At 36.6% G+C, this 15,130-nt stretch overlaps 2 protein-coding genes across 2 annotated transcripts in view; one reads left to right on the top strand and one right to left on the bottom strand.

Moving 5' to 3' along the window:
- Nucleotides 1-225: 225 nt before the first annotated feature.
- Nucleotides 226-6,112, bottom strand: ppat (phosphoribosyl pyrophosphate amidotransferase). Its single transcript, XM_041261466.1, is given in 13 exon segments — nucleotides 226-332; nucleotides 2,110-2,230; nucleotides 2,388-2,506; nucleotides 2,509-2,560; nucleotides 3,516-3,643; nucleotides 3,872-3,881; nucleotides 3,883-4,024; nucleotides 4,551-4,596; nucleotides 5,292-5,446; nucleotides 5,605-5,677; nucleotides 5,680-5,764; nucleotides 5,922-6,067; nucleotides 6,070-6,112. Coding segments are annotated over 13 exon segments (1,227 nt in total).
- Nucleotides 6,113-9,808: 3,696 nt separating this feature from the next.
- The window catches only part of LOC121320173, a 28,167-nt gene continuing 22,845 nt past the window's right edge, over nucleotides 9,809-15,130 (top strand). The window contains exons 1-4 of the mRNA XM_041258429.1: nucleotides 9,809-10,257; nucleotides 12,780-12,878; nucleotides 13,489-13,884; nucleotides 14,455-14,523. Of these exons, the coding sequence (XP_041114363.1) occupies nucleotides 9,831-10,257; nucleotides 12,780-12,878; nucleotides 13,489-13,884; nucleotides 14,455-14,523 (991 nt within the window). The 5' untranslated portion in view covers nucleotides 9,809-9,830. The remainder of the gene's footprint in view (nucleotides 10,258-12,779; nucleotides 12,879-13,488; nucleotides 13,885-14,454; nucleotides 14,524-15,130) is intronic.

The raw sequence follows: 15,130 nt of genomic DNA, 5'->3' as shown, positions 1-15,130 counted from the left end.
ATGTAAGAGTCTAAGTTTTTTGCTGCTGATGAAAGAGCAATCAAGATTTATATGTCCGTCCCTGGGGGATAATGTGAATTGCAAAATTGAAATGACCCAGCAAAGAGAGCAATGCGTGTTTCCAGAATGTTTTACTGATCTGAAAGCTCTGGATAAGAGAATGAATATGGTTGAGTTTAGATATGGGGAGGCTGGTTTCAAAGTTTTCTGTGTCCAGTATGATTCCTAGAAATTCCAGTGAATGAAGGGGCCGATTGTTTTCTCTTCTGAAAACGGGATGCCAACCTCTGAAAACAAACTTTTAAGATTGGTGATCACTTCTGCTGGTGGATCTGAGGGAGGAGAGATCAAGAGAAACTCACCAAGTAGGTGGAGCAGAAATGGAGCATGATATGAATTGAGAGGTATCCAGCATAAAGACTCTGAGAGGATCAAATATTTTTGAGCTGCTGCGGCAGCCAAAAGTTAACCGAGTGGAAAAATAGAATTTTTCTTCCCAGAATATCCCGAACAGGTCACGAAGAGAAGGATGAATTGGTATTACTTTAAAATGTGTCTGATATATCTGTTTTTGCTAACCAGGAGCTGCAAGCTGCCAATTTAATTGAATTAATTGCACCTGAAATGGTAATGTACTGTAGAGAGAATTGATCGTGAGGAATGAGCAAGTTGATGCTACTGGTGCTTGATCCCCGTAGTGCTGACAAGTCAATGATAAGACGCTTTTTTGACATTTTCAGAGTGGCGATGCCGATGGGGTTAATCCTGAATATTGGAAATGGGGGAGCTGCAAATAGGCCGACCATAAATACTTTTTTAATCTCTTTGAATAAGAGATTGTACTGTCTTGGGCTCTCGAGTAGCAGATTAGAGGTTTTTGCTTTGAAAGGAGGAGGAAGGGATCTGACCGAGTCTGGATGGTCCAGAAGTTTTTGTTTTAATTTGGGAATATTTACAGGATTGGAGACTGAATGTTCAAGAAAGTCACTTTGGAGTTACTGGGCAGATAGCTTTTGAATAAGCATCCCCACAGAAACTGCACATATGGATATTTTTGCATTGCCTCATTGAGCAGATGATTGCATATTTGCTTTCCTCCTGCATATCTGATTCTTTGCCCAAGTCTGTCTTCTCCTGTGGGGCAGAAGAATGGATGTAATTGGGTATCAAGGTAATGTTACAGAAATGGGGAGGAGTGATGCAGACTGCTGATCTGGAGGTTGATGCTATGACAACTTCAAGCAAAGAGAGTGTCTTGTAGAACCACAGACCACGCAAGCATTGGCTCAGAGACCGCTGAAAATCCTGTTTAATAGGTCTAAATCAGTTTGTGCCCAGTTCATGATGTGGTTATATGTTGCCAAAATAGCTGTTGCTTTTTCTGAAAATGATTTGTGGTAATCAAAAAACATGGTCTTCCAAGTCTGACAGATAGCTCCACTATGTAGAATTCATAAGAATCCAGTTCTTGACTGCAGGACTAAATTAAGTTTTAGGAATTTAAGCACAATAACCATTTTTGCACCTATAAAAAGTGTAGTTTCTTGATAAATATTTCAATACCAGTTATAAACCCCACAAATAATAAATGCATTGCAGAGTTAATAATAAACACAAAAGTGGTCAATATTGTGCATTTAATACTGTGACAGCAGCTTTTGCTACTAGGAAGTACAAAAGTAAAAAATGTTTACCAAACAAAGGCTTAACCATTTCATTAATGTATTCAAGAACCAATATTAATACATTCATTATTATTTTTATCGTTATTTCATTGCAATTACAAGATTTGCAATTACCTGCAAATCTTAACTGCGTTTTGTGAACAAAAAAAATGCATCCCTGACAGCAAAATGGGCATGTCATATCAGATGGACGGTTTGTAAACATGAAGCAAAAGGGAAATGTGAAGAAGACTGGTATTACTGACATATCCAGAGGCTAAAAACACAATGAAAAATAAATGGTCATTAAAGGGTTACATTTTCTTATATAATACCAACAGTGGGAATCGCAGAATACAGCTATGTAGAGTATAACCCCTATATCTTGTAGCATTGGTTCTTTACCATCAGCCCTACGTGTTAAGTTATGGAAGGAACACCTCACCTATGTAGCTAGCAATGTCCTCAAATTCAGGTCTGTTGGCGATGAGCTCCTCTTTGGTTGAAATACTGATCCCCATGTAACAGGGGAATCCAATGGTTGGGGATGCCACACGGATGTGCACCTAACAGAGAAGAGTCTTTGGAAATGTATCAGCTGAAACCACTGAAGTCACCATCTCCAAATGTTATGTTTATACTTTTTAGGTGGATACAAAGGAGGTTTTAAAACCATAAAATAAAAGCAGCACTCCACCAAAATAATCACGCTCTGTTACTTACCTCTTTAGCACCGGCTTCTTTCAGTAACTTGATGATGGGAGAGATTGTATTCCCTCTTACTATGGAGTCATCAATGAGCACAAAACTTTTTCCTGCAAAGTTATCAGTTAAGGCACTTAAGTTCTTCCCACATATCGGTTTTTGCAAAGAACGTCCACGTAAGGCAGCCCAGACTAGAAAAATGGTACATCAAAAAGAAAAATGTAAAAAAACGTAAATTATGGTTCATAATGTCAAACATTTATTAGGCATTTTAAAACATAAACTGAATAGAAAAACTTAAGTTTCAGATCATTCAGTAAAACGGTACCCATTAAAAAGTAATTGTAGCTAACATTAATAGTTCCATGGAATGTCTCCATGATGCACATCTATTTATTTTATAGGTCTCAAAAGGTGCAGTTTTGAAAGAAACACAGGTTATAGCAAATGTGTATTTTCCTTTTAAAACATGTTGTCTAGTACGGCACTAGGTTAAAGAAACCATGCTTTCAGATTGTCTTGTACTTCCTGGGTCATTGTCCCCACCCTTCACTGGCTTCTTTCTGGTCAATAACTAATCAGCTGCTTCCCCTATTAACTTTCAGCCAGTAACATGCTTTCACCCAGAAGACACTCCTGCGGCAAAAATTACCCTGGGACTACAAACGAAAATCAATAACCCAAGAATACAAGAAACACTTTCCTTCAACCTAAAGTAGTACCAGATAGCATGGTTTAAATTGAAAATGCATGTGTGCTTTAACATGTGTTTCATTCAAAACTGCACTTGACACCCATGTAGCTAATGGAAGTGCGAAATGGCTAAAATGTATGGAATTATTTTGTTAGATACAATTACTTTACATTTTCACAGAGCACACTTACGTAAAACATTGCCGCTTGCTTTTTACTCTCTTGAACTAGAAAGTCTAAAATGAATTAAGAATACAATTGAGCCATTTTGAGCGTGCGACCCACCCGGTCTCTGCAAACAACAAACAAGTGGACGTTGGTTTGTCTTTTACTCAACATGGTTGATGACTAAACAGATAATTTTTTTTTATATTCAATGCCATTTTGGGTCAACACCTATATGAAAGATTTGGGCTGTGCACGAATGACTTTCACTATAAAAGCTTAAAATACCTGTTGAGCACAGCCCAATGTGGCTGGAGTGGCAGATTCAGGAACCGTGCTGACCACATCTGCATCTACTGGGGCTTCAAGGGCAAGCTGACGTCCACAGCGCTGCCTTACAGTATACACCATCTGACCTAAAGGTTTAATATGTTAATTCTCAAAAACAAAGCGTGATCAAAACCCAAAAACCCAAAAGAAAAAACGTTCCATCACAACAATATGAAATTTACAATATCTGCCATTTATGTGCAAGTCATTCCACAGTGTTTAACAGGATAATCATATTAATATACATATATGCAATTATAGATCACCAATAATAAACTACCACACATTTTAGGAAAAAGCCTAAGGAAATTTACCTTCAAATAATCGAGTCTGGTCTTGCAAAATAAACATACTCAAAAATACAAAAGGCTGGAAGGTCTCCTTCTGGCCTGGGCACAATGCTCAAGGTTTGAATCACATGTTTTGAAATCTGTACAATCTCTCCCGGCAGAACTTCCCGGAAATACCTAAAAGGCAACATAGACTTTATTAAAAAACCAACAGTGAATAATTGCTGTTAAAAAACAGTGAAACAAATCAGAAACAATGACTTTGTAGTGATCGTTCCTTACCCACACCACAGGTTCAGCAGTCATGTAGACTATTAACTGTGTACATCATCTCAAAACATACTTGTGCCAAAGATAAAACTGAAAATGTTTTCGCAAAAGGTTTAGATAGTGACATTTATTGACCATTCCAACTTATGTAATGGAAAACAAAATGTGCAGAAAATGTTTTAACCCTTCAGGCCTTGTCAAAGACATTTTCAACAAAAAAAATATAAACTCGCACACCACAGAGCATAAATGGTGACTTAGTTGGCTAATGCTCATTTATTGAGAATCAATACATACATCAGAACATTTCATTTTTGGCCTAATTTGTGACTTTATTTGGGTCTTCTTCGCTACCACTGTTGAAATCTTGGCACATACTGGTCACAATATCAATATAGTGTTTTAGTATTTTGTTTGTCAGCATCTGGTGTACCTGGCCCCATTGGACTGAAAACTGCAAGATTCAGAAGAAACAACCCCTCTGTATGCGCATCAACATCCCGTTCCTGCAAGTGAAGAACAGTAATTATTTTCATGAATTTGATACTTGTGAAAACATGACAGAATGAGAGTACCATACAAAAGGTAAAACACAGAAAAACAAGTAAACTGTGTGTGTGTGTGTGTGTGTGTTAGTTAAATGGCAAGACGAAAAGCAGTGTGTGCAGGTGTTTTTTGATCCTTGTATTTTCTAAACTTGGTTATGGCTCTTACGCTAAAAGGGCTTATTAAAAAAGGTTTACACATACACTGCTGAACACAAACCTAGAAGCTGCACTAAGTTGTGCTGTGTCTGATAAATTAATGCCAGAATTGCACATGTTGGTGAAAGAGAAAGACTGCAAAGTTTTACACTGAATTGTGGTAGATGTTTGTTAAGTAGATTTTTGCTAAGTAAATATACATGTAAACATAGACTAGTGTTAAAAGAAAAAAACATTGTGTTGTTGTTTGTTGATTTCATCATTAACTTGTGTCGTCCCTGTTTGAACACCAGGTTTGTTTTATACACAAACATGTTAGTGCTGAAGTACATTCACCTGTACTATGCAAGTGCACGTAAGGCATTTTCTACTAAAATTAGTGCATGTGCCTAAACAGTGTAACTGTAGCCACCCCTCTGGCTAGTCAGCGATTTCTATTGGACAACACTGCATTTACCTATTTATTAGACAAGATACAGTCTGGTATGTGTAAATACATGAGCTGTGCAGCTTAGAAATCGGAACAAGACGACCAATGCTAAGAGGACAATTACCTCTTACATCTTTGTGGGTTACATCTTTGTGCACTACAAGTAAAGAATACGAAGTAGGAATTTGTCAAATTCTTTATTCTGAAAAATAAATAAATAATAGTTAAGTCTGTGAATAAACATGATACACCAAAAATGTACAACTCTAAACATCTATAAAAACTGTATATGCTTCCCTTGAAGACAAGAAAAATAGCACATGCTGTACAAAAGATAGCAGAAATATTACTACAGGTTTTTCAAACATTTTTACTATGCATTTCTCTCTCAGAATTATTACCTTGCAACCCAATCAGGTGCATCCATTTCTCAAATGGGGGCGTCAAGGCCAGCAACTGGGTTACAAGTTCACTGTCTGAGCTGGTCGACAGCCCTACTCCATGTAGCATTACCTGCAGCATACAAAAATTTACAATAGTCATTTTTGATTGACAAAAACGTATTGTATTAATGGATTAAGACACCCCAAACTATTTATGTTAATAAATATCAAAAACTAAGAATACTGATTTTTTTTTTTAAATTACTTTATTTAGGTTTAAAGTTTACCTTTCTGCGCAGGTTTTGAGCATTAACAAGCTCTCCGTTACGGGCGACTGCAATCTTTCCATGGAGAGTTTCCACAACAAAAGGCTGACAGTTCTGGAGTTCAGATATCCCAGTGGTTGAGTATCCGGTGTGTGAAAACCCTAGAAGCTTTCCAAATCCTCTGGTTGAAACGCATTGTTCACCAGACCCATTCCCTAACCAAGCAAAAAAATTAAAAACGAGAAATGAGATTAAACCACTGAAAACACGGAAATAATTTACAATAGCTTTGCTGCTCATAAATGTAACATTCATAGATACTATATGCATTCTGTAATTCATACTATACAACGGTTAGGATTGACCTCTTATTTCAATGGGTTATGTGACTTGATAGCTGTAGCGATTAACCAGTTTGTGTTTGTCGTTTGTATTTTCAAATTACCTCACACCCCGTCATGCCATACTACTTAAATATACGTCTGGGTTGAAATTAGCACCTGTCCATTCACCAAATGAGGGTTAATTTGGTCTGTGGAGTGTAAATTTCACATACTTATCTGCCAGTGTAGAATTCTAGGCCTACTTCCAATCTCCCTTTCTAGTCAAAGTTTTGGAGAAAGTAGTAGCAATTCAACTTAATACATTCCTCGCAGCACATTTATATGTTATATATTTATTTTATACATGAAAAACTATGAGTTGTAGAGAAATATGCAAATAAAGCATTACAATGAGCTTTTATTACTGATGCGCCCCAAAAAGGGCAAAACACGTATGCATCTACTGTATTTTGACTTTTAAAATGCTGTGAATGTAGAAGCAGTTTGGCAACTTTCACGTGAATTGATTGGCTCTTGTAATTTACTTGCATATGTCTCTACAACCCATTGTTTTTAAAATGTATTGCTTTCATTCACCTTAACTCTAAAACGTCTTGAGATTCGAGAGAGAGAGAGAGAGAGAGAGAGAGAGAGAGAGAGAGAGAGAGAGAGAGGCTCATCCTCGGTCCTTATTCTTCTACATTTAAGAGCAGCGTTCGAAACTATTGATCACCCAACTTTGGTCCAAGTTTTGAGAACTTTGTAGGTTTGTCAGTAAGTTTCATGTCTTGGTTTACATCTTATCTTTCAAATAGGTTACAATATGTTAGAATTGGGGAAGATTCCTCTATATCTGAAGTTACATGTGGTGTTCCGCTAGGTTCTGTTATTGGACCAATTTTGTTTTCCTAAAATATGCTACCCCTGGCCGATACTGTCTGTAGCCATGAGGTACATTTTCATTGCTTTGCTGATGATACTCAACTACATCTCTCTCTCTGAAACCGGGTGACTCCAATATCTGTTAATGTTAAACTCAGATAAAACAGAAGTAATGTTGGGATCAAAAAATCAGCTAAACAAAACAAATCTATGTGTTTCTACAGAAGACAGCTTCCCTTTTGCACCGAAGGCTGAAATTAGAAATCTGGGTGTAATCTTTGACCCAGATCTTTCATTCGAAACTCATATTAGGAATGTAACTAGTGTATTTTTTTCACCCTTCTAAAATAAGACGTTCTCTTTCGCTACAAAATGCCGAGAGTGATGCATGCTTTCGTAACATCTAGAATTGCAGTGCCCTTTTTTCTGGTATTCCATACTATGTTTTATCTCGATTGCAGCTTGAACAAAACACTGCTACCAGGGTTTTAACAAAAACCAAAAAAGCATGATCACATGTTGCCTGTGTTAGCAGACCTACACTGGCTTCCTGTATGCTTCAGGATTGATTTTTAGGTCCTGCTTATAAAATTTACAAAGCCTTAAATGACCCTCCTAAATGACTCCGATCCCAGGATGCTGGGTTGCTTACTATTCCTAAAAATAAAAAAAAAATAAACACACAGGTGACACTGCCTTAAGCTACAAGGCCCAATAACAATTCCAGCACTTTCCTGACCTCTGAAAAATAAATAAATACATGTTTTACTTGACTTATTTAAAGCTATCTCTCAAACTACAGGTTAAATATGAGATTGAGTTAACTTTAAGATGGAAGGCCGATGAGAAAACAGCTGCTCTGTAACAGATTGTTAACAGACGGGACTACATGTCATGACTGGGGATCACTGAAAAGCAGACTAAACTACCACCTATTTTCAAGGACACCAACTAAATGTGTTCTGAAAACATTTATCCTACTGTAAAATCCAGCAGTGCCATGCAGATTGCTACAGTAGTACAACTTGTGCTCAAAGAAGAATGGTTATAGTCAGCACTCGGATTTACGAGTCAGACACGTTTTACCGACCCTGTATTTAGAAACAAATCAATTCCCATTTTATATATCAAATTAATGTACTTACCCATTCACATGATTTCCAACTCCATCACCAGTTTTGTGATACAAAGTCCATCTCTTCAATGTTAATTATTTGATTATACATATTTTTTTTTCCCCTCGCATGCTCAAATCAGTCTGAGATCAGCTACTGTAACGTAAAACAGTTAAATCAATAAACCGCTTTAGATACTGTGATGTCCGTTTTTATTTTTTAAATCTGTGATCTTTAGTTGCTTTTGCACATTTACATTTGCAAATGAACTGTGACATTAGGGCCTTATCGAGCACTATATTCTGCAATTTTGAATACTGACTTTGGATACTGTTTAAATTCTGGAAACTTTTTTTTCTTTTGCTAAATTGCATTATCTTTTACGTTTTACACAATTCTCTGCATGGGTAACATTTTGATTTCATTTTGCTGTTGGGTTGTTAACAGGGAATTTTACATACTGCTACAATAGCAACATATTTAAAAGTAGGTAGTGTATTACAGTCCATATGTCTTCTTTGGCAAGTGATATTTCCAGAATCCTATCATTATGAATTTAAATACTTCTGTTGAAAATATAGTACTGTACCAACAAAACCAACTACAGTACATATAAATGGAAGCCTACTTATTTTAAAACACAGTCCTTTCAGTTGTGTATTTTTGACATTGTATCCTTTTTGTTCCCTGAAAAATGGACAAGGGCTGGAATGGGCCAAAATGAAATAATCGGATATGCGTCTCACTCGTTTAACCGTCACTGAAGCAAACATTTTACAGGGTTTGATATATATGCTGATTGTAAGAAACTGGTTTGCAATTATATGTACAGCAGATGTCATTAATTTATTTTTCAATGATAGCCAATAACCACATTGTCTAAATGTTCATGATTTCTTAAAAGGATTAATAAAGAGAGGAAAAACAGATAAATTTGTTTTACAAAACAATGTTATTTTCAAAATACAACTCTGAATGAACTACAAGCAGATACACATCTACACCACATCTTAATTCCACATTTCTATATATACACAGGAAAGCTTAGCACTCCAGGATATGAGATCAATATCAGTCATAACCTTAACCTTACAAAACAGAAGGAAACATTGGCTATTTTCATACCACAATACTTTCAGATGTAAATACAGTTATGCAACGTACAGAACTGCATATGTATACAAAAAACAAATAAAAGATTACACTATGTTATCAATTTGCAATTCCATCTTCATTTGAGTAACTGTTTTTCAGAAACACAAGTGCAACTTCTTTTTAGACAATTTTTAGCCAGATTTCATTAGTGTATTAAGTAATAAAATGGGGCAGCTGAAAGCTTCAATGCTCATTTTAGCTGCTCAGGCAGACCAGCTTAATAAACTATGCATGAGAAGCATTTGCTTTTGAGTTGCCTTATTTGGAATGGTTCTGCATTGCAGCCTGCTTCTCTGGTTACACAAGCTCCCAGCCTCCCACCCCTTATGCAGCTTAAGCCAGTAATCAAGCTTCTTTACTCTCTGTGGGCGTTCAATGATAACCAGTCGTCTGGTTGCCTAGGAAACTAGATGTCACCGGGGGAGGAAGATAATTATTTCCAGGTCATTTGGAACATGGAGTGTGGAGCAGGAAAGCACTGGACTGAGGAAGAGGTTAAAGCTCTGTTAACTGTTTGGTCAGAGAAGAGAGTTCAGAACTACCTTCATGGAGCCACAAGGAATAAAGCAATGTTCATATACATTTCAAACAGACTGCAGGAGTTTGGGGTTTTCCGGGACTGGAAACAGTGTCGAGCAAAATATAAAAACCTGAAGTATGAATACAGAACAATCAAGTCTGCCCATAACTCTGGAGAACTTGGAAAATCCATGAAGTTTTTCCTGGAATTAGATGCCATTTTGGCCTTGGAGATTGAGCCGCGGCTGGGAGAAGAGGAGGATGCAACATACTCTAAAGTATTTACCAAGAAGTGTGTGGAAGAAACTGAAACCACCATTTCTGTAATGGAATGGAATGCAGGGAGCCAGAATTTTAAAACAGGTTTGTTCATTTGAAATGAAAATATATGCATCTAGTTTTCAAACATAAACAATCCCAGGAACTTAGACATTAAAATGTATGCATACTACATCATTTACATACAAAGTACTTCATTTGACTGATACAGTACATGTTGACAATGTAAATTCTCTACTTAATGTGATGTGTACTCTACTGTATCTAGTTACTTCAGCTTTAAATACAGCAGGGAGGATCACATAGCAGGGAGTGTACTTCTAAACAGCTAATCGAATAAATAAGAGATACAGTATACCAAATTGACCCATTTGCCACTTTCCTGGCTTCAGTCACTTCAAGAATGAAGCAGGAGCAGCTTGAACAAGTTCTCTCATTAGTAGCATTTCACAGTTCTTTTTCATGTTGTTCTTACTTTTCTCTAGTAATTACATTTACAAACTACTTCCAACCTACATGGGATCAATTTGACAAACTCCTGGGGCAAAACCAATGTTAGCTCTGGGGTTGTACATGCTCTCTGATGTATTCTGGCATATCCTGGACCACTTTCAGAAACAAAGTTGTGCTTGACTTTGCAGAAAAATAAACTACTTCACTTACAACTTGTCATTTTAGCAGATGGACCAACCTGACAAATCACATATTACCTAGTTACAAACAGTTTTTAAAATGCAGTGTTTGCTCCAGGACTTGCTGACTGAGGGTCAATTTGCCCCCCTACCAAAATTTTAGGAGGACATTTTCTTTAGTGAGGGGGGCAATATGTTTTATGATTTAGAATTCAACACAACCACAGTATTTTTTATACATGCCAACAGTTTACTGACCTTGTGTTTCTGAAGAACAACAAAAAATAAAAATGAAAAAAAGTTTTCATTTAGTACTCAGTCAGCAAGAACTATGTCTTTTGAAATTACCTTGATAAAAACAAGGAAACAACTTTATTGCAGCAGTTGTGCAAAAGAGCCTTTCCATGTCTGAACTTTGCCAGGGCCTTCCCATAATCAAACACCTTCCAGTGAGGTCCCTCAACTCTAATGACAAGGAGGGGAATCTGCCCGTCACTTGCCAGTCCATTCCTGAGGGCTGTCCAACACATTTTGAAGCCCCTCTCCAACAAGACTTAAATGTTTTTTAAACAAATACATATTTTCAAAATTCCACTAAACCCCAATGAAGTACAATAAATAAAAACAATGACAAAGTTAAAAACAATAAATAAAATTACACACTTCAAAAGGATTTGATCCAAAATTACCACGCAATCTGTATTGCTAATATGTAAAGTAACTTTATTAGAAAATTACCTTTAGCTAAAATAATGAAATAAATCACACACCATAGCCTGAAAAATTACATATTGGTATACATTCTATAATTTACAATCAAGCACATTTTTGTAGAACATAAAGCAAACACTAAATTTATGAATGTAAACCAAGTAAAATGTAGCTGTGGCTTTCGCTTCACGACTTTTAGTGCACTTTAATGGTAAATATACACGTAAAACTAAACAAGTATGCATTTCTCATAGTCTCTTGCTCTGTCAGTCCATCTCCTACTTTTCTGTTCTCTCTCTCCAGTCCAAAATTAAATCGATTGCCACTTGACAGTTCAGGTGTAACTAATCAGCCAGGCAGACTATGTTTTTGTCTAGCAAACAGATAAGTCTACAGTATGTCTTACTGTGTTTCATTCCGCAGTGGAGCATGTGTCAGTGTGGTATCGGCGTCATTCTCAAGAATAGCATTTCGTTCCAAGGTAGATGTCCTGTAGTTTTGGACACCCAACTGTGAATGTGTTTTTTTTTTTTTTTTTTTTTTTTTAGAAACACAAACCTAGCAAAATATATTGTTGCTGTCCTCAAAAGACGTGTTTCTGCAACCATTAACATTGAAAATGGTGTTAGCAATAAACGCTGGACAGAAACACCCACCCCCCTCTCCCCCTTTTTTTCTGCATTTCTACACAAATCATAGGCATGGAACTGGAGAGGCCACTTTGACAAAATTCCATCTACAGACAGAAAACTTTCACCCATTAACCTGCTCACTTGTGAAATAAGGACAGAACAGTACAGTACAGTTAACTCATACATACTCCTTGCAGCAGAACTCATTCATGGGGCTTTTTTTCTGCAGTCAAGGCACTACGCCAGTTATAAATCAGGCAGCAGACAAGCCCAGATCAGTTTCTCCCAACCCCTACAGCACACATTATTTGAATATCAAGTTCAACAGCTGCCAAATGAATCTAAAATATGTATGCTCACTTAACGCTGCCTACATTATGAAAACAGAGACAATGCTTTCTGGAATGTCCTCCTTACGTACCAACGCACTGGAATTTGTAAACCAAGTGCTGGTTCTGTTGACGATCAGATTCTTTGTATGCACCCAATGCATTTTTATACTCTTCATATTTTTGAACTATATGGAATAAGTAGTCTCCTTGCTCCTTAAATGTGACAACATAAACATATTTCAATATACCGGTTCTTTTTGGAGGTTTGTGGAATCTTGTTTTTTAACATGTTTGCGCAGGAGAGATCTGTGTAGCCTTAGAAGATGATGACATCAGCACAACTTCAGATGATATGACAATTTCACCAATGAAGACCAAAACAAAAATCTATGATCAAGGTACCCTTTGTAATATCTAAGACTTGTTACATTTGAAATTAAAATGGACAAATATGACATTGTGACAGAAAATGGTCCAATTAATATTCGACAGTACAACGACAGTATTTTTCCTGTCAGTAGTCCATGTTGTGATAGAAATGCAATTTAATGAGGCTAGGATAGTGATGATTTAAAAAATGGACACATTTGGTGGTGTTGGAGAATTTAATAGATACAAAATATACAGTGGCCTTTACACAGTACTGCCACAACACAGTTCACTCCCAATGCAGCCAATACAGGGATCCTATCTGACACTACTTACCACAAGTCCAAGGTGCAACATGGGAGTATCATGTCTCACAGCAAGGTTCCTATACCTGTTGCACAGGGAGTGAATATACAGTATGTTGGTAGAGTCAAAGTGAATATAAACTCTGGAATATAAAACTAATTTGGAGAAGAACAATAAGGGGCTTGCAAGAAAGTTGCTAATGAGGTAAGAAAGTCATTTTTCAATTCTTGGTTATTTCCTTTTTAAAAAGGGCTTACAAAATGCTCACTGGATTAACACTTTATACCACTTTTCATGAATAGCATTCGTGCTTTTTATGTATCTTCTTTTTAGGCAACCAAAAGCTAATGCAGGAACATGCAAAGCTGTCTTTCATTCCTTCTGTGGCCATAGAAGGTGGAAAGCATTGGACAGACGACGAAGTCCGAGCACTGCTGCACATCTGGTCATACAGCAACATCCAGACCCAGCTTGAAGGGGCAGTGAGGAACAAAAGCATATTTGAAGAGATTGCCAACAAGCTGCAGAAGTTTGGGATAGATCGAGACTGGAAGCAGTGCCGGACCAAGTATAAGAACCTCAAATATGAGTACAAGACTGTCAGGAGCGCTCAAGGTTCTGGTAACACTTGTAAAAGCATGAAGTTTTTCAACGAACTAGATGCTATCCTGGTGCGCAGACCTGCCAAACAATCAGACAAAAATGGGGATCGAGAGCACATCAGCGAAGGTATAGTATTACAGATTGCTTGCCTATTCAGCTAGTCTTTCAGCACTCCAAGTGTTTCATTTTCAATATTTTGATTATTTTTACCATTTGGAACAACCAGAAAAGAAATCCTAAACACAATTTTCCATTCAGAATCACAATTCTGTAGAGAGGTCCATCTGATTACTGTGCAACTCTAGCAGTATTAAAATGACTGGACAAAAAGTTAATAGCAGACACATCGGTTTTACAAAAAAAACACTACAACCTTAGTCCTCCAGCCAAAATATTTAAAATCTGTGTAAAAATACACATGTATATTTTTTCAAAAGGAGTATAAAGAAAACGCATGGATTTCCCATCTAACTTTATGAGGGAATTAAAGAGCATACCACTCTTTTTATAGAAGAAACTCATCCAGTAGAGGCTGAAGACTTATATAGTACAGCCTCAGAGGATCCAGTGATTACACATATTAAAAAGGAGCCTCCAAATATTGGTAAATTCATGCAATAGTAGTATTAACATTTCACACATATTATTTAAATTGACTGATTTTTTATTATTATTATTTTTATTTTTTAACCCAAGATGAAGACTCTGTTAGTGCCACTTCTGAAGATCCTGTAACACCGAATTCATGGAAGAGAAGAGAGACAGGCAAGTTAAAAAAAAAAAAAAAACACAATACACAGGCCTGTGAGATTTTAAACCACTTCCTTTCTCAGACAGTTGCAAGCCTAAGGCAATCACAAAGATGGTATCATTGAAAGCATACAGTTGTATGGTAAAAAAATAAAATAAAAAGATGGTTGATGCAGATTAAAGCAGTAATATTCAAATGTGAAAATAATTTATAAAGAGAGCAAGCAGTGGAAAACGTGTTGTAATTGTTTAACTGACTAAACATGCAGCAGAAATCTACAAATATGCAGAGTTGATCAGTCCTGGGTTGTGGAGATTACTGCACTGCTGATGTGTGACTGGTCCCACGGCACAACTAGTATTTTAGCCCCTTAGATGCCGAGCAGAGTCTCTAAAAAAGATTCCAGGTGATTAAATTATTATTATTATTATTATTATTGTATGAGTTTAAAAAGACCTTTGACCAAATTATGAACTGAGGATTTTAATAGTACTTTATGCATTTTCTGGTCTAAAAATTAGACTTCCCTTGGCATTGTAAAACTTACAGTATCTGACACCAGAATCTTTTGGCATGTACATATTCTATTAGCACTGTACTGTAGTGCAATCCTATAGTAAT

This window comes from Polyodon spathula, chromosome 1 (assembly GCF_017654505.1).
Source record: "Polyodon spathula isolate WHYD16114869_AA chromosome 1, ASM1765450v1, whole genome shotgun sequence".
In the NCBI taxonomy this organism is placed as follows: domain Eukaryota; kingdom Metazoa; phylum Chordata; class Actinopteri; order Acipenseriformes; family Polyodontidae; genus Polyodon; species Polyodon spathula.
Note: the sequence above shows the minus strand (reverse complement) of the source record. Positions and strands in the feature narration are given on the sequence as shown.